The 19,805-nt window shown below is 36.8% G+C and overlaps 1 protein-coding gene across 1 annotated transcript in view; it reads left to right on the top strand.

The window, feature by feature from the left end:
• Window positions 1–19,799, top strand: part of LOC101848712 (ankyrin and armadillo repeat-containing protein) — a 43,693-nt gene extending 23,894 nt beyond the window's left edge. The window contains exons 15-25 of the mRNA XM_005090146.3: window positions 48–234; window positions 2,087–2,180; window positions 2,758–2,908; window positions 3,803–3,956; window positions 6,139–6,300; window positions 6,943–7,172; window positions 7,522–7,680; window positions 10,365–10,592; window positions 11,575–11,771; window positions 13,019–13,071; window positions 16,725–19,799. Coding sequence (XP_005090203.1) covers window positions 48–234; window positions 2,087–2,180; window positions 2,758–2,908; window positions 3,803–3,956; window positions 6,139–6,300; window positions 6,943–7,172; window positions 7,522–7,680; window positions 10,365–10,592; window positions 11,575–11,771; window positions 13,019–13,071; window positions 16,725–16,981 — 1,872 coding nt within the window. The 3' untranslated portion in view covers window positions 16,982–19,799. The remainder of the gene's footprint in view (window positions 1–47; window positions 235–2,086; window positions 2,181–2,757; window positions 2,909–3,802; window positions 3,957–6,138; window positions 6,301–6,942; window positions 7,173–7,521; window positions 7,681–10,364; window positions 10,593–11,574; window positions 11,772–13,018; window positions 13,072–16,724) is intronic.
• Window positions 19,800–19,805: the final 6 nt, after the last annotated feature.

Genomic DNA, 19,805 nt, shown 5'->3' with positions numbered 1-19,805 from the left:
TGTAAGGTGAAGTAGAAACTTCTAGTTTTATTGCTTTGTGTTTCCAGACTTTGATTGCTGACAATGGTGGCATTGCTCCCTTGGTGAACCTTCTGGACTCGGAGCTAGAGGATGTGCTTGTGAATGCTGTCAATGCCATTCGTGTGCTGTGCAACGGCAACCAGTGTAACCAGGACGCTGTTGCCCAGTGCGGGGGTCTGGAGCCATTGGTTGAGTTCTTGGATGTCAAATCTGGTGAGAAAGAAGGAAAATGAAACTGAAACTACAGTTAAACCTGCTTTGACAGCCATCTGTATAAGACAATTATCTGTACAAACGACCAGTTCTTATTTCCTCCCTTAGATTAAAAAAAATTAATATAATGACACTGTGTAAGACGTCCACCTATCTAAGACAATCGCTTTTCTCCACGAAAATGGGTGCCATCTAGGTCAATTTCAATTGTATTATTGTTTTGTTAATGTAAGGTAGACAAATGCAGTTTCCGGGACACTTGACTTGACATAAAAGCTTTGAACATCTTGCTCTCAATGGAAAAATTAAAGGCAAACACAGCAGGGATGGACTTACTTTACTTTTACTTTTCCGATCCTGCGGCCATTTGGGTTCTAGCCCTTCGGCCTGGGGGTGGGCTTACAACAACTTATTTGGATATCCTGAACGGATGGGTGACGAGTAAACAATAGGATGATGTAGTTTTTTTTAAGAGCATCTGAGCAGAGAGATAAATGGATAACCCTGATCGCTTATGTTTGTTCCAGATTTGGCACTTTATGATATGATGAGTGTAAGATGTGTGTGTGTGTGTGTGTGTGTGTGTGTGTGTGTGTGTGTGTGTGTGTGTGTGTGTGTGTGTGTGTGTGATTGTTTATTAGTTTGAGGTCAAATAAATTCAAGAGATAGGTGGCTTTTCTTTAATTTGATGAGGGCGGAAGAGAAATACAATTTTTATTATAAATTTTCTTTTCATATTTATACTCTTTGTGTTTTTTTAGTTTAATGAATGGGGAAAACCAGTGGTTAGCATTATGGTTTGGTGTAGCAAAAAAATATGCCCTTCTTTCCCTTACTTTAATTTTAGTGCTTTGATTTTCCATGATCACAAGAAGACATATTCATGTAAAAACACTTGCAACCAAATAGCTGAGAGGCTGCAGTAGTTTTTTCTATGTGGTTGTAGAAGAGCTTAACACTACAGGCAAAAGATGTATAATGATGTTATTTTTGTATTTTCTTTTTTATAAAAGGAATGTTACTCATAGTACACTTAGGTCAACTCTTGATTGGTAGATTCAAAGAAATATGATAAATTAAAAGGCTTTTATGTTATTGTGATTAAACGCTCAGAGATTCTTGTTTTAAGTTCATTTTTAGTAAGAGTTTTTCGGCACTTGCCACACTATTAGGTCATATAGATGCTGGAGGTAAGAAGTGTTACTAGGGCATAACATACAAAGATGAGAAGGAGGAAAGATAGGGATGATAGCTGTTGAATCGGAAAGAATGAACAAACCACACCGGGGAGCCCACCAACCACCCACGAGAGATTATTGCACTATAGCGTTCAAGACCAAATGTGAGGCATCGTAGTGAAATCAGGCGCTCGTCAAAAAAATGAATGTGAAGAAACTGGCATTTTTCCGCAGGTTTGGGAATTTTTATCAAATTTTGGTTTTTGGATCAACATCTTTCATGCCCATTAAAAAACACATTTCTGTGTGGCTTTTACTGAAAAACGTTGATTAAAGACATAAAAAATGTAAATTGGAAGTTTCCACAGACTCTCAAGCTACGGAAATGATTAAACTCTCGCGGAAATAATTAAACTCTCGCAGCCATTTTCTCGCTAAGTTTACCTCTGAAACCAAGTGACCCCCACCTTTTTCCATCGCAAATATCTTAACTTGCGTTCACGATAAATGGATATTTTTTTCCCTCGAAAGCAAGGCAAATGGGCAGGCTTTAAGATGATACCAATAACTCCAGATGCCAAAAAATTGATGAGCGCCTGATTCCACCGCATCGTTAGACAAATGGTGTTTGTTGCTCTTGTTTTTGCTCATTCTTTTCCATCTTCTACATGCAGAAGACCTTCAGGCTGGTGCTGCTGCTGCTCTGGCTGCCGTCACGGCAAAGAACATTGAGAACCAGAATGCTGTGATCAAAGACAATGCTCACAAGTATGTAGAACATTTTTACTTTTGCTCTGTTGTGTGTGTTATTATCAGACATTATTCTTTGAGTTTTTGCATTCAGAGTTCTAAAGGTCAGTGCTTTAAATTCTGTTGATAGAAGTGTTCCTGTGATGATACTTAATTTCTTTATTTTTGTCTTTTTTGTTAGGCTTTTCTAGCTTTTCCTGGGATGAATTAAAAAATATTTCCCCCAAAGTTGGTCGTTTCTTCAAAAATTAGGGTTCAAGCTTTGTTTGGCTGGAGTTATTAAATGTGGCATAAGGAAAGACAGTAGAACCTGCTCTAATGTGCACCTGTCCTATGCAGGACAATCAACTGTACAAACGACCACTTCTCACTTTCTCCCTTGTATTTTTTTCTTTATCAAAATAACACTGTCCAAGACATCCCCCTGTCTAAGACAATCACTTTTTCTCCTTGACAATAGATAGTCATCTAGGACAATTTTGACTGTATACTTAAAAGATTATGGTAAAAATCATATTATTATCATATTCCTTGCAGTTCTTTGTAAGAAACTCTCAGTCCATGAGCCCAACATGCTGTTGTTTTATTACTTCAGACCCCTAGTGGAACTGATCCGATGCAGCCGTAGCACAACGGTGCAGGTGAAAGCTGCCAGTGCTGTGGAGGCTCTGGCTACAAACAATGCTTACAGTCAGAAGCGCTTCCTAGAACTGGATGCTCCGAAAGCTTTGATTCGACTCTTGAAGGTGGAGTGCAGTCATTATGTTTTTTAAAAAAACTTTCTTGTTTTCCTTTAAAAATTGATCAATTAAAAAAAAAAAAGAATTTTAGCTATCTTAGCTGTCAGTCTTTCTTGTTTGTTGAAAGTAATGAATTACTGAATAAATAGTAAAGTAACTGCTTAAGATCTATCTTTATACTTCAGTTGTGGAAACTTTTATAGTTAAGAGTCAGTGCATTATACTAAAAGACATCTGATTGTCAGAATACTATTTGCAAGATTTTTTACTTTGATTTAATGATGATGCCTTGTCCAATAATGCACATATGTATTGGGTTTCTAGTGGGAAGTGTAGAAAACAGTTGTTTATCAATATCACAGAATGATGTACAGAAAAGTGGGAGACATAGAATAATATCAAGAGACTAGTCAGGATAGGGAAAGAAGGAAAGTGGCCTTTACCCTGATGCAGGGTGAGAAAGGCAGTGATGATGGTGATGATGATGATGATGATGATGATGATGATGATGATGATGATGATGATGATGTTGATGATGTTGATGATGATGATGATATTTTGTCAATATGCCATAAAACAAAATTTATATGTTACATTAAGCAGCTGCTTCTATTCTCCTTTTCCAGTATACTACAAATCTTTCAGATTTTGGTTTATTGGGAAGTTTAATGAAAGAAGCTGATATTTCATTGGGAAGTTTAATGAAAGAAGTTGATGATATTTTTTTGAGAAGTTTAATGAAAGAAGTTGATGGTTTTACTTTTCAGAATGTCTTTGTTGAAGTGCGTGAACAAGGCGCTTGTGAAAGAAGCTGATATTTTATTGGGAAGTTTAATGAAAGAAGTTGATGATATTTTTTTGAGAAGTTTAATGAAAGAAGTTGATGGTTTTACTTTTCAGAATGTCTTTGTTGAAGTGCGTGAACAAGGCGCTTGTGCCTTGTGGTCTCTGGCTGGCAACACCAAGACACAGCAGAAGTACATTGCTGAACGCATCACCATTCCACACATCATCCAGATGCTGCTAGAAGCTACGGAGAAGCTTCTATATGTTGGTTTGTATTGAAGTGAATTTTTGGTTGTTACTTGTGTTCCAGGGTGCTTGTTTGTCTAATGGAAAAGTGTTTGCTAATGACGTTGGAAGTGCTGGATACTGATCCGTTACCTGTGAGCTCTCATCTTATCATTGGAGAGCAGCATTACAGAGGGCAGCGAATCACTTGAGCATGAGGCTTTATGAATTAGAAATACTGAAGCTAAGAGAGAAGCCTGCAAGCTGTGCATATCCACAAGTGGAAATGAAGTTTTTAAATGTTCAAACTGTGGCGGACTCTTCTTTGTCAGAATTGGGTTTTTTTTGCCATAGCGGAAACCAAAAATCATCTTAACCTTTATTTCTTCTATGTCTCTTTAAGAAATATTCTCCTCTGCATATGCATTGGTCATTGTCAGACATTGACTGACAAAATATTATTTTTATTAATACCTGCAAGCGCAGTCGACGGTATGCTAAAAAGATGAGTAAGCCAGTTTGCTGGCACTGGGTTAGATGATTAATTGATATCAGTCACTATAGGCCCAAGGTGTATCATTGACGCCTCCAGGTTCACCACATTGGGTGCTCGTGGGACTGCAATTCGTAGACAATGAGTGGTTGCACGACGTACTAGGCCTAATGATTGTGATATTGTGATGTTGTGAGCGAGCAAGCGAGCTGACCTGGGTGCACAGTTCCGATCAGCGTCACTGACTCTGCTCGCTTGCTCGTTTATGATGTCACAAACAAGCAGTGACTGAGTAAAAGAGCAGCTAATAATGAACCTTTGTGATGTACTGGTGAACCTTTGTCCACCTGCAGTCTGATGCAGCAAGTAATTAATTTATACGCTTGAGTATTTGGGGATGTTAGAAATGAGAGCTTGTTTTTTTGTGCAATTTAACAAATTTGCATTCAGAACTCGACTCTTCTACACTAGTGTTTGCTTGTCATGCCAAAGTATGTAGGGTGATTCCCAGCTCGTACAAACATAGTTAATGGAGGACTAGAGTCTTTTTTCAATTATTTTATTTTTTTTTCACCTACGATCCAAGTATAAGAAGGATTAAGGATTTAAATTTCTTGAATAAGGATGAAGAACTCGGAGGTCTTTTGTGCATATGGGGTACATTTAACATAACTCAGCAGTTGAAAGCCAAAGGTAACTATCCCTAGGAGGAGGAGAAGAATATGTAGACCTAGGAAGATGTCGCAAAACAAGACAATGTGTTCTAACTTCATCCTCTTGGTTTGTCTTGTAGTATCTGTCTGGTTTTGCTTTTTATGTTTTGTTTGTTACTTGTTTGTGCTGCGAGGACAAGGCAAAGTGGAGTTGGAAAGGGCAATGAACATCTATTTTAGTGATGGTGTAAAGGGCACTCATATAAAGCTTATACGTGAACATCTATCGTATGTCTCCTGTCCTCTCTCCCTCTGCGAGTGTTTTGTGAGCAATCTGATTTTGTCTTCTACTGAGAAAGAGAGAGAGGGAAAGAGAGAGAGAGAGAGAGAGAGAGAGAGAGAGAGAGAGAGAGAGAGAGAGAGAGAGAGAGAGAGAGAGAGAGATTACATGTATTTAAGACCTTTTATGTTTTGTGTATGTGTGAGTATCTATTACCCTTCTAACACCACTGCCATTGTAAATGACCAAGCCAAATTTCTCCCTGTGAGAGAAATAAAGATTGTTATTGCCATTCTCAAAGTCTGGCTATTATATATAGTGTGGACCTGTTGTAAATCATGACTCAATAACAACTATAATATTGTCAAAGAAATTTATTATCTAGAATATAATGATATTCGACTCTATTCAGATCAGATGTATCTTCTTTGCTTAATGGCAAAAGGCAGTTTTACAAAATACTTATGCTGACTTTACTAGAGCAGTTTTTTTTGTATGCAAAATGTACGTGAATGATTACACTTCACCTTGACTATTCTCCACAGTGTTTTAAAATATGCCTTCAAAGGTTCTACTACAAAAATAGTAATAGTCTGAATAAGGATTGTTTCTATTCAGACTATGAGCTGAAGTGAGAAAATACTGGCATCAGTCAAGCAGACATTATGTTTAGAGAAGATTTTCATATGACCTTATGCAATTGCAAGCGCCGTAAAAAGTCTACTAAAACTAAACACTGGAAACATGATGATAATAATTTTGGAAAGATATACTTTATCATTATGTTGTTTTTTTTCAGGTTGTATGACAGCCATAGCTTTGGGCTATGAAAACATGGCTAGTCAGAACAAATTAGCTTCTGCAGATGCTTTTCAACAACTGGTAAGACTTTTACGCTCGGCAAAGACATCGGAGAAAGTCCTGCTGATGGTCATCAAAGTTCTGGGAATACTATGTGTTGGTATGTGATAACTTGTAAAAGCACTATGCCTCTAATGTTAAACTTAAAGAGCTAGTTTTTAGTCTTGTATCCCTTCCAGTTGAAGGTTTTCATGCCTATAGCATAACTTTGCTGGCAGACATGTTCATTCCATATTACCACCTCAGCCCCTTTTGGTGTATTTAGAGTGGTAGCAGCTAAGTGATCAAACGCTATCATGTTCTTATTCCTGTCCCAATCAAAGGACTAGCAAGTAGAAATTATGGCAAAGTTCCAGCCCTTGGATTTATTGTCTTATCTAACGACACCGGGATCAGATTCCTGTGATCTTAAGACTGGGAGTCCACCTTTTGTATGAATGATACAGATTGCTTAATACTAATAGGTCATGTTTAATTAAGACAATTCCTATTCTGATGGGTTTAAGAATCTTTTTTTTTTTAAGTACTATTTTTTGTGAAATGATACTAACTACTACTGCTGCTGTTGCTACTGCTGCTGAAAATAAATAGCATATTTATATAGTGCTCTATCCTATACAAGTAAAAGCTCTAAGCACTTAATGCTCAAAGATAATATTGTGTCAGTAGTTAACTAGTATGAGGGACTATACTGAAGCTACATTTTACCACGTAAATGCACAAATAAACACATGCTCATCAGGTGTGGCTTACCGGAACAACAAAGTGACTCAGAGGAAAATTGCTGAAGAAGGAGGGATCCCAGTTCTTGTTCACCTCCTTATCCACCCTCCTAATGACGAAATCAAAGTGGAAGTGGCCATATCCTTGGGCTGTGTTGTGCTCAGCAACAAAGAAAATCAGGAGAAACTTCAGGAAGAGCCAGGGTTCAAGTTTAACATTCTGTTAGCTTTGTTGAAATCAAAAGATCAGGTAGGTTTCTGTATTCTATTTGATGACAAAAGGGAAAAGCTGTGAATGAAAATCAAAAGGGGCTAATTCAGTAGTTTTTAATAGTTGTGTTTTTTTAAATTTCAAGCTGCTAGCTTTATTTTTATCTTCAGACTTAACTGGAGTATTGCACTGAGTGTTTTTACCATTTTCTGGAAAAAGTGCGGACTTTTTTGCAAAACAGAATATTATATTTTCTTAGTGAGTTCAGTTGTTTACTTATCCCTAGAGTTATAAGAAATTTTTAATCTTGGCAATTTCCCTGCAGTTTCAGCCTGTCCGACTGCTTTTTTAGAGCTTTCTTTACCCCAATTCTGTTTCTCATTGGCAGGAAACTCAGCTGCGGGCAGGCATGGCTCTGACAATCTTTGCCTTCAACAACACACCACAACAGTTTGCTATCCGAGAGGCAGGGGGCATAAAGTACAGCATCTTTGAGAAGTTTGTGAACTCCCAAGATGAATTCTACCAATGCTATGCTGCCTTCCAGGTGATGTTATTGTTGATGTCAAATGCCCTGTTAAGTTTCATCGTCATCATCATAAAGTGCCAGCTCATAAACAGACATTAACTATCATGGTTTACGATTCATTTCTCCGCTTGAATGCTCTCGAAAAACAATATTATTCTGGTCTTTCCGCTCACCCATCTGTTACGGTTTTCCAAATAGGTTGCTCTGGGTCTACCCTTGCCTCGTCTGCCCTCTATTTTTACAGTGAGAGCAAGATTTTCAAAGCCTTTATGTTAAGTCAAGTGTCTGAGAAACTGCCATCGTTTCTTCCTGACTGTTTTTATTAGTGGCTTAATGTGGGTGATTTAGATTGCAAGAGAGCTTGGTCACGCATCAGAACATCTGATAAGCAATATTCAAATGAGGATGTGAAAAAGGATATGCCTCTGGCAGGGATTTAAACCTTGACCATTTGCATGGCAGATTAAATTTGTAACCTTCCTCACCACCTTCAAGGTAACCAATAAAGTTGAAGCCCTCCTTTCATTTATACCTCTTCATTTGGGTACTGATATGTCTTTCGACGTGAAAATTAAAGTGGTCAGTCGTTAGAAAAGTGTTGTTGCCTTACTTCCAGTAATCATCTGTGCCTTTTTACTGTCTTGTGAAAGGTCTATGAGAAAGCTACATTAATGTTAACACTAAGTTGCTAATGTAAGAAAAGTGTAAGAAGGGGGGGGGGGTCAAAATGTCCCGAAAAGGTGTAAGATTATATTTGAACAGCCCCTAAAAGAGACCTGTTTTCGGCAATTGTTGAAAAGTAATTTGACATTGAAGTCTTCGTAGAGGAATGTCCCCGAGGTACTACCAGAGGCTCACCGGCACAGCGGTTCGGACCGCAAGCCGGCTTGCCATAAATAAGAAGTTAATGTCTGAGTACCGTTTTCTACAGTCGTATTGAGAACACTTTACTAGTTGTAAGTTTTGTCTTTAAGCACTCAGTAGATAGGCAAGTTCAAGCTTTACTTTGTCCATGTCCTGTAGTTTAGATTTTTTCGTAGCAGAGTCTTTGGAAACTTTTGATCCATCATGATTTAGGTACTAGTTGAAAACCAGGATGATATTTTTTTGAGACTGATAAATTAACTGGTCTTCTGTCTCAACATTAACCAACTCACATATACCCTCACCCTTTTTACTGGCGTCTATGGTGTAGCGGTCAGACAATTTGCTGTTGCACGCAAGAGACCCAAGTTCAATTTCTGAGTGGGGAGAAATTTTTAATCAAGTATCTCGGTCTTTTTTCCAGGATATGTTATCCTTCTCAGCCTGGGTTGGCCCCGACAGGCAGGGTTGGAAGCCCACCTCCTAAATTATCTAAATTGTATTGATGGGGATGTAAAGACACATAATAAAAAGACCCATTTCATTCACCCTTTTTCCTGTCTGCTCCAAAAAAAATTGTGTCTGCAGAAGTTATGAGAAAAAAACAGATTGTTGGAAAAAAAACCCCAAACTTTTCAAAATGGCTGTTGTTCACAACCAGGACAAATTTCTGCTGTGAGATCAATAATGTTTGCCAATGTCACTGTCAGTACCATTGTCAATCTTCATTTATAATCCATTTTATTGCCATTACTGATAGCTTAGTTACTCTCATAATGTTTTGAGGAACAATAGTGTATGATGATTTTAATGATGATGGTGTATTCATCTCAAATGAAAATGATAAATAATTGTTCATATATATTATGCATGTCACTGTGGGTCTGTAAGTATTAGCATATTATATGTATGTGTACAGATGTGAGTAGAAGAGAGGATGTGTGAGAGTGTGTTTGTTTTTGAGTGTGTGTGTGTGCGTGCGCATGTGCCCCTGCACTTGTGCCCGTGCACTTGTGTGTGTGTGTGTGTGTGTGTGTGTGTGTGTGTGTGTGTGTGTGTGTGTGTGTGTGAGTGAGTGTGTGTGTGCGTGCATGTGTGTGGGTGTACATGTGTGTGTGTGTGTGTGTGTGGTGAAACAAACCAATATGTCAGCATCTGGACAAAGCAGATTTATCTTACCTTTTCTTACCAGTGAGTGCCTTTTTTCATTTCATGTATGCAAATAAAGCTCTAATAGATCTAGTTGTAAAGCACTTAGAGCATGCAGTATTGTGTATATATGGACTATATAATTGCAATTATTATTGTAAGCACTCAGAGGTAATACTTGTATGGAATAGAGTGATACATTAACCTCTTTGTGACACAGGGTTAGTTAGTTCTGCACGGGGCACAATTTGGGATCCCCAGGAACACAGAGTAGTGTTATAGATTTAGTGGTCAGTTTCCTATATTTAGACCCAGTTTTCAAATACTACTAACAGTAACTAGAAGAAAAAGATTTTTTCGCACATAAAAAATACTCCCGAATGTGAATCTGCGATTAATTGTACGAAATGCTTCTGATAGAAGCAGTATGCAGCATACAACCTGTAACGAACAGTGTTTGTCACCGTGGTCCTCGCGCTTAGCAAGGCATAATGAATGCTGTACATCACAGCAGCATCTTGGCTTGTTCGCTGTGTAAGAAAAAATGACACACGGCGTACATCATATAGGTCACGTAGGGGTTAATGCATTCTATTGTTATTATCATTACTTCTACTACTGTTATTATTATTATTATTATTGTTATTACGATTATTTGTAACTTTATGTTATGTTCATCCCTGGCACAGATCGTGGTACTAGCCAGAGTTATTGTTGACCGGGATCAGGTGCCTCTGACCGCCCAGGGCATCACAATGTTGGTGGACAAAATCGGTTCTGACAAGGACAAGGTTGTGGTTTTAGCATGCAGCCTGTTGTCCTCCCTGGCACATACCAGGGCTGGTTTGACCGATGCTATGATCACGACCGGGGCACTTGACCTTTTAGTCAGTAAGCTGGACTCGGAGAATGATCTAGTGAGTGGAAACTTCTGTATGACACAGGACTGTGGATTTGTTTTCTTTTGTGCCTTGTTAATTGGAATACAATACTTTGCTACTATTTTTTACCTTTTTAAAAATAAATTGGTTTAAGTGAAGAATCTGACAGTGTTTACAATTACAAGGATTTTTTTTCTTCTCAATACATATTTGCTGAATTACAGCCAGGGAATTTGGGGCTTCCAGTTTATTCCAAGTTGGCACAGCATATTTCATTATAATATTGCAAATAGAATAAGTAGGCCTACCTCTCTATGATGCGTATTTAATTTTGTGTTGAGAATGTTTAGAAATAACTGATAATTCCTATATTTCTTAAGGCCCATTCAAATGAATGTCAGAAATTGTACCAAAAAGATAAGATAGAAAGGACATTCACTGTATACCTCAAAGTTTCCAGTTTTACTTTTCTCGAATGAAGAGAATTGTAAGTATTGCTGGATGTAAAGAACTGTCAGGAAATTAAAGTGATACATGTTTATAGGTTTGGTTTATATTTACAACTGGCACCAGTGGATATGTGGAGGAAGGAGGAGGAAGATGTTGGATAGACCTATTGTTTTCCAGCAGGAGATATAACCCCATTGCATTGAGAATTTTCATTTGTATTGACTGAGGCTTATGATATTTGTTATTTCGTTTCCTCCTTTCTTGTTGTCTGTAATCTATTTTGTTTTTGAAGAGACATGTCTGTATCCAGCAGGACATTACTCTCAAATCAGACAGAATCAAACAACAGTCGAACCTGTTCTCCTGTTCTAACAGCCACCTATCGAAGACATTCACCAGTACTAATGACCGTTTCCTACTCCTCCCCTTGCATATTTTTTTTGTTCGTTATACAAACACTGTCCGAGACTTCTACATATCTGAGACAAACGACCGCTTTTCTCTTTTACCATAGGTGGCTGTCTTAGACAATTTTGACTGTAATCTTTGTCACTTCTCTGAACTGCAGGTAAGAAATGGTGCTGCTGTGACTATGGGGTACCTGACCTTTAACAAAACAGCGTACCGCTTGCTGTTTTCTTTGTGTCGCAACATGCCTGGCCTCTACAATAAACTAATGGACAACATTGGAGATGAGCCGCGCATCAACTCAGAATTCATCAACGACTTCAAACGTGCCATGGTCATCGGGCTTCCTACACAATGGTCAGTTTTGTTTTTATTGCAACTAATGAGAACCTCAGCTTGAGTCAGTTTTTATATTTTTAAATTTCAGCTAATGAGACCCGCAATTTGGGTCATTATTTTTTTTTTCAACTTGTGAGAACCTAAGCTTGATAATATTTACTCAGTGATCCACTTAGTGCCTACATTCTGTTTCCGTGAATATGTCAGTCTATGCTTGTATTCTGTTTGTACCACATCCATAAAAACAATGAGAAAAATTTGTTTCTCCACAATTTAAAGCGACCCTCAGGGACAGGCAGTGTCATGGACTTCTATCCTATCTTTTGATATCTGTCTTAGGATGAAAATTTTGCTAGCAGTAAAATCAAAATTGTTTTCCTCTAAGTCCTTGAGTCTCCATCTCGACCAAGTTTTTCAGTACGTAGATAATTGGAAAAAAAGAGATAAAGACATTATTTTGAAAAGCTGTTTTGAAAGTTTTGGATGCATCTAAATTATAAGTCATAAATGTGGTCAAATATAATTGGGTAGGGATTTAATTTAAAAGAACCCAGTGACCTCTATTTTTTCTTTCCATTTCCGTCAGTATTTAATATAGAACTTAAAGTTTTATTTAATCTATAATATCAACATTTTTAGCGCTATTTTTTCTATCGTTCCTTTTTTTCAAATTCTGTAGCTTTTTTGTTTCTGCCTTTATATGACAACAATGTTCTTGTTCTTGTGATTCCTGCTTGGATGAAGTTCATAGACAGCTAAATGCCATGAACTTACAAAAATATGTATAACATTAGATAGATATGAAATATGTATAACATTAGCTTTTGGTCAATATATGCCTTGTGCTCTTGTATTTTATAATAGTTATGCTAAAAAAAATTAAATACTTTCAAGGTCAATTCAGTTACTAGGTTCTTTATTTTTCATTGTTTTAATACTGTGCATATAGTGCATAGAACAAAGATTATTTCTAGATCTTTCAGATGCAATGTTTTTTATGCTCGCCCATTTTTAAACCATGATCTGACCAAGCTTGTCGATAGTGTTCCAGTGAACATCCATGGCAGGGATGATTTATCATTCTCAAATAAAGTAGCCAAACATTTCCCTAACTTGCTTTTTGAAGAGCGTTTACTACTAATCCTTCATAGTGACTCAGTGTGTTTCCATCGCTTCTCTATTTGTTACTACTGTTTGTTGTTCTTGCTGAAGAAAAAAACAATGTATTATTTCATCAAGAATTTTCTTTTGCTTCACTTGGTTAGCTTGGAAATCAATGGAGGCCGTCCAGTTGAGTCTGGTAAACCATACTCAGGAAGTAAGTATCATCATGTACAGGTGGATAAGTGTGTGCTATTTTCTTTTTGTTGTTGGAATTTCTTGGAGTAAATAAAAATCTGTCTTGGAATTGTTGTTCCTTTTGAGCAAGGATATGATATAATATATATAATGTGAACAGTTTCTGGACTAAATGCGAGATATCCATTTTTCCGGTTTTGAGAAAACTAAAAATTTATATTCTTACCCCATTTACTGAATAATATAGAGCAACTTTGGTTTTAGAGTAAACATGATGCAAGGCTTAGTTGATATTTGCCAATTGATGAAATCTATGTTGCATTTTTATCCATTGATGAGATCTCCACACATTTTTGACAAAACACGACTTATCTGCATTGATACTATAAGGAAGAGAAAGAACCGCTGACAAACTTTCGTCGATCACAAGTGAAGTCACGTGACTCGAGGAAAGAACTTGATTGACATGCAGAGGATATGTTGCGAGGATCAAAAAAAGCTCTACCGTTCTGTCACATTTTGTAAAAAAAGCGCAATTTTCTGCAGTTCTTTGATGAGGAAATATTGCGTTTTGTGAAAAAAAAAGTTGGCTTCGGAATGTGCTTCACCTTTCGAGATACGATGATACTAGATTTGGCCAAATTTCGAAAGTAGTGTTTGTCGCCTTTTGTCGTGAAACTGTTCATATTTATAACTCAGGAGCAGAGAAGAACACATTAATTTTGCTTAAAAGAGCCAAGGAAACAAATAGTTATATGTTGTCTGGCACATGAAATGAAATCTAATGATGAATAAGACACAAAAATCAGTTCTTTAAAATATTCCAACCTCTTCAACCTGTGATGTTACAAATGGGGTCACTCAAAAAAAGTAAGTCGCAAATTGTGCTACCGTACTTCAAATATATCACTTTTTTGAAAAAGATCTGTACTGGGTGTGGACGCCATTTTGGTCAATAAGAGCGACCCCTCATTTTTGCTTTGACCTTTTATGGTTTAATATTGCCTTGTTGGGGACTCCATTCCATTCGTCTACAAGGCATTCAAAGAGTTTGTTGAATGTCTGGGGAGCTGGCTTTGTTGCCCAAACTGCACACACTAGAATGTACCACAATATTTGGATACAGTTTATGTCTGGACTAACAGCAGACCATGTTTTCATGATATAAATTTTGTCGTGTTCAAGAGACTGCCATGTAGCAAAAGCGCTATGGGAATTATTATGTTGGATTGGTGCCAATCTGTTCCAGTAGCTTTTACTGATATTTGTGCAACAAAAGATGGATGTTTGTACAAGCAAAAACATCTTTCAAACATGAAATGGAACTTTACAAATGCTCTGTGTAGAATAGATAACGAGATTTCCTGGCTAACCTCTTTTGAATGACTGATCACCAGCTAACTACAATTCTGTTAGGTTTTTTATTGCTGTAATTATGTCCCTTGTTCATTAATATAATAAATCGTCGGCGGAGAATTCTAACCGTCTAACTCCGAAATTTTCTTGAATTGCTTTTTTCCTTAAATTAGATCGACATGACGAATGGCTACGTCCTATTAAAATCAAGAACAATTTTGACAAACAAAAGTCTTGTTTTAAAGAGAAATTCTAACCGTATATTCCGACTGGCTTCCGTGACTGAAGAATTCTAACCGTCTAATTCGTTTAGGTAGCCTACCATTGTGGATCACGGCGATAACGTTTTGCTTCGAAGGAGGCGTTTGATTATAAATAAATGTAAAATCAGAAAAGGCTGCTTTTGTTAAAAGGTTGGTCGACTGTGTCGAGCCTGTGGAGAAAAAGTAGAGAGAAAGCAGAAGATTGTGGTCCATGAAGTACCATCTGCGAGTGAATGGGGCCAGAGTCAAAGTGTGCAAGGCTTTCTTCTTAAGTCCTGTACTTTGTAACTAGTATGTTCACAATGTTCTCACATATGGGTTGGGTGTAGCGGAGGGTGGGGTTCCAGTTCACAAAAAAAGGGTGAGGGAGGAGACTACAGAATCAACGGTACTTAAACAGTTTCTTCGTGATCTGCTCGAGTTGCCATCTCATTTTTTCCGGAAGGACTCCTGTAAGTTATACTAGGAACTTGTTTTCCAGAGCTTACAGGCAGTGTACCGCCGTTTGTATAAAGAAAAGTATGAGTGGGGGGTACTTTCTACAGTATTATGTAGTACTAATTAGAACTTTTATAGTAGGCTTCCTATTGGATTGACTGCAGGTGTAGTCATTTCGAGTTGTTCTGTAACATTAAAATGTCACGATGACTGAGTTAGACGTAATGAAGCGCGTGGCGTCCCCGCCAGGTTGGAGAATTCTAAATGAACAATTCGTTCGTCGACACTTGGACGCTTAGAAATCCAAAACTGAGCGGTCTATCCGTATAATTCTGGTTTAGGACTTAAAATAATAAAATTTCTGCAATTTTGTTTTAAATACTTAAAAGTAGAGTCATGTATTCCAGTCTAGCGCATTTAAAAACAGTAAATCCCCATAAGAGCCTTTGAGTTCAGTTTTTTGTCTCTCCTGCAAAATTTACGAAATTGGAGTTGGACGGTTAAAATTCTCGGCCGACGAAATGATAAAAGTAATGATGATAATCATAATCATAATGTTTATTACAATTAAGATAATGTTGTAATTGTAACAACTTGATAATAATGATGACAATGATTATTTTAGTAATGACAGCAACAGTCATCATTATAGTATTTATATTGATAATGATTATGGAAGTATTAATGATAATATAATAATACCAATAATAGTGATATTTATAATAATCGATTGCATTTATAAGCACAATTTTGCTGAAAGCGGGAGAATGTTCAATGTGTTTTACAGGAAATATAAAATGAACCTATGTGATATACATCAGTAAATGTTAAAAATATTTGAATGTGCTACTGAATATGCATTCATCCAAACACACACATTCATCCAAACACACACAAACACACACACACACACACACACACACACACACTCACGCACATGAACACAAATACACATACACACAGGTCCTCATACTCTCAAACATATATACACACACATATGCACACGAACGCAGGCACGCTAGTTTGACCAATTTTGACATTAAGTTGACTGCTTTAAAAAAGCTGATTCATCATAAGTGCAGTATTCTTCTGTTTTCTTGGATCATGAAAGTGGAAATTCGTGTTGGAAATAGCATCTTTGATGAATGGAAAACACAAAACAAAAACAAACTTTGGAGCACAAGGTACTGTTTAGACTGAAGATAGTAAATCTTTGCAAAAGGGTTGAAATTATTTTTGTTTTATAGTAAGTGCTTTTATGTTTATAGAAGCCGAAATTATAACTTTTTTTTTTAGATGTTAAGAAGAGATTGTTTGTATTAGCTTTTCCTGTCGCGAGAGAATGGGTCTTTTGATTATGAGCTCTATAATGATCGTTTTCATTATCATCATGTTGATGATGATGATGATGATGATGATTTAAATGTTGTCATCATTATTATCCATATCTTTATCATTATCTTTATCAAATCTCAAGTGTAACCACCTCTGACTCTCAAATTTTGACCATTTCACAGCTCCGTCCATTTCCTAATCTGTGTTTAGTGTGTTTCTAGACACCAATAGATGGCTTTGAAGGTAGTGTACATGATATTTTTTCTCTTGACATCGTCAGGGCGCCCGAACACTTCCCACGAGAGTCTTTCGAGGAACAATCATAACACTCATAACAGGGCAGTGTCTGCACCCATGAAGTTGATGAGAAGTGGCAGTGGCAGACAGCGCATCATTCCGGACTTGGTTGTGCAGACAAATGTGCTGCAGAACAAGAATTTTGACTCGTCTCAGCAAACCCGACCGGCTTCAACTTCCACATGTGTTTCTAGCAAAACTGGCAGCTTTAAAACCAAGTTGAGCACTTATAAGAAGTAGCGTGTACTGTGTGCATTTCAGTAGAGAGTGGGGCTTGGTATACCTTGTTAGTTAGACCATCTCAGTATGATGTAAACTGGATGGATGCATAAAAATGTCGCACTTTGTAAACAGAAGGTGATTATTATGTGGAAGTTTCCACTTACTAAGCATGTATTAAAAAAAAAACAAATTATAAACTCTCAGTTACATTTGTATTTTGTTCTGTGCGTTGTTTCTTTTCGATGTCTGCTCCATATATGCACAGTGGTGCTAAGTGGTACAAGGAAAGCTTGTCCTACAGTCTTTGTCCCACCTGATCAAAGCAGTGTAGCAACTAGCTATATGATATTTGGTTTAAACTTTGTATTAGATGCTACATCAAGCAGCTTTGATTTCTTGTTTTTTTCACATTGTCATCCAAGCAGGTTAATTGTTGTTTCAAATTTTCAAGGGAGTATTTCAATAAACTGTCTCGATGTCACCTTCAGGGTGATATGTTACCTCCTGACTAGCAAGCAATTCAAGTTTTTGGTCAGGTTCACCTGACGTTTAGACAGAGTCTGTGACCGAGATCAAAGTGCTGCTGGAGGTGAAACGCTTTAAGTACTACAGAGCATTTACACGTAAATTGTGGTCATAGAATATCTTTTTACCCTCTAGCATCCTTTTTTAAATTTTTTTAGCATCCTATACATTCATTAAGATATATATTATATATAATTTTTATTTTTCAGTTTAATTGAATTGATTTTACATGCGATGAAACAGAATCGGAAATCTTATGTTTCTTTGTTGTTAAAAGGAGTTTTACTCTTTCTCAAATTGCATCAATTTCTGATCTAGCACTCACAATACATGCACCAAACTTGAGCTTTAAGATTATCAGATTAATTTTCTCCGCCCAGTTGTTTTTCCTTCTCATGAAAGTCTCTTTAACCAGAAGCATTTATTTAACTCTAATTTTGAAAAGCTCATTAAGCATTTAAAGCTCATCTTTTTGGCTACTGTGGCTTAGTTAGGTATGAATAATTAGACTATAATGTGAAAATTATAGATTTGAACAAGAGTTGAAAAATTATTTTAAAAAAAATATTTGCTTGTCTTATGTTTCTTTAAAGTTCTGTGTTCCAAAAGGATGTCAATTATCTAGAAGAAGAATGGCATTGAGTTTCAACAAAGTTACGAAGCTCCTTTGTAACATCAAATATTAAAGGTTAGTTTTGTTCCTTTTATTTTAAAATGAATACAGTGAAATTGCGCAGTTCCAAAAGAGCATTCTTTGTAAGCAATAGGTGCGATTGTCCCTATTGTTTGGCTTTTGCCTTTTCAACCATATTTGCCTTTAATCATTTTATCATTATTTTCCCCTGCCAACTTTAACGATGCCTTTGAACACATTAAGTTATGTTGCACTCATATTTTAATACACGTTTTTTGCTGCATGTATTTTATATCACGGCTTCTGTTGCAACAGGACAGTTTATCACAGCTTAATTTGTTCACTTATTGAGTTGAAGAATGATTTTTTTAAAGAATTATAAAACATGCCATAATTTTGTCACATCTTTCTGATTACCCTTTACTAGTTTCATTGACAAGACTGTTTATAGGCCTATTGTTTTTTCCTTATCCTTTGTAGAAAATATTTACCTTGAACATGTCTTGTCAATTTTGTACTGATATTAAAACGAGACTGAATTGTGTTTCTTGCTGACAATTATTCTAACTGTCTTGTCAACATTGTATCAATAATTTGAAGTTGTATCCTTTTTCAGATATTAGTTTATAATTTATGTGCTCAATTACCAAACAGGAAGACTGGGGTAAACTCTGAAAACGGAATATGGCGTTGTTTCTGTTTCATTGGTTGTATCTTTGAATAACCTTTAAGCCCTGACTCCCTGAGGCTACTGTGCCTCTCTGAGTGATATATATTACTAACATTCATAAGATCGTCAGAATCATTTTCCATATCCTATTCAGGGTAGTCCTCATCATTACCAGCGTCTAGTTCAGAGAAAGATCTTCAAAATAATCAATAACATCATGAGTAGTAAACACTGTTTTTCGTGTGCGTTTTGTCCCAGACGGGCCGGGTTGGAGATAAGGTCTTGCTCATCGGTGTATCGGTGGCTAGGCTTACAAGCAGCTTTACAAGCGACCGGTCTTCCGGTAGCAAGGACATTTAAGGATTAAGGAGAAGCTGACTTTCATGTGAAAGGCAAGAATGGTGTTGTCCTTATCTCAGTGATTGATATCCCTTATTAGTGCTCATATGCCTTACTTTTCTTCCATGAAATCATTATTTGTGCTCACGCTCTATTGCCCGTCTCATAAATGGTTTAAAGTGCGTTGATGTGGGAGTAAAATACTTAAAGTTACTTTCTACACTTTTTTATTCACTCTCGAGCCTTGTTTATTCTAAGTTCAAATTATTATAAAGGAAACTGCAGGGTAGGAATGCTTGATTTAAAACGTGTGTTCTTATTAAGTGTTTTAGAGTATACTTTTACAGAAACACTAATGAGAAAAGTATTCCTTATTGACATTTTAAAATCTCAGTGGCTTTGTTTAGTTTCTTGTGTGATCAGTTTCGATGCTACTTAATGCATGAGGCAGCAGTAAGGTCAAAAGATTTTGAAAAGGAAGGAAGAGTCATTAATTATAAGCAATGTTATTCTCTTAATCACCTGTATCACATTTATCCGTTTTTGTTGTAAAGATGATTTTAAAAAAAATTGCAATGCATTCCATGATGGTAGCAATGGTGAGAACTTCTGTGTCTTTCTCATTCTTGTAAGTGTATTTCTTTCTGTCCATGGACCCTTCCCTCCTCCGCCCC

The sequence above is a fragment of the Aplysia californica genome, unplaced genomic scaffold, assembly GCF_000002075.1.
Source record: "Aplysia californica isolate F4 #8 unplaced genomic scaffold, AplCal3.0 scaffold00013, whole genome shotgun sequence".
NCBI lineage: Eukaryota > Metazoa > Mollusca > Gastropoda > Aplysiida > Aplysiidae > Aplysia > Aplysia californica.
This window is presented reverse-complemented; position numbering and strand designations above follow the sequence as displayed.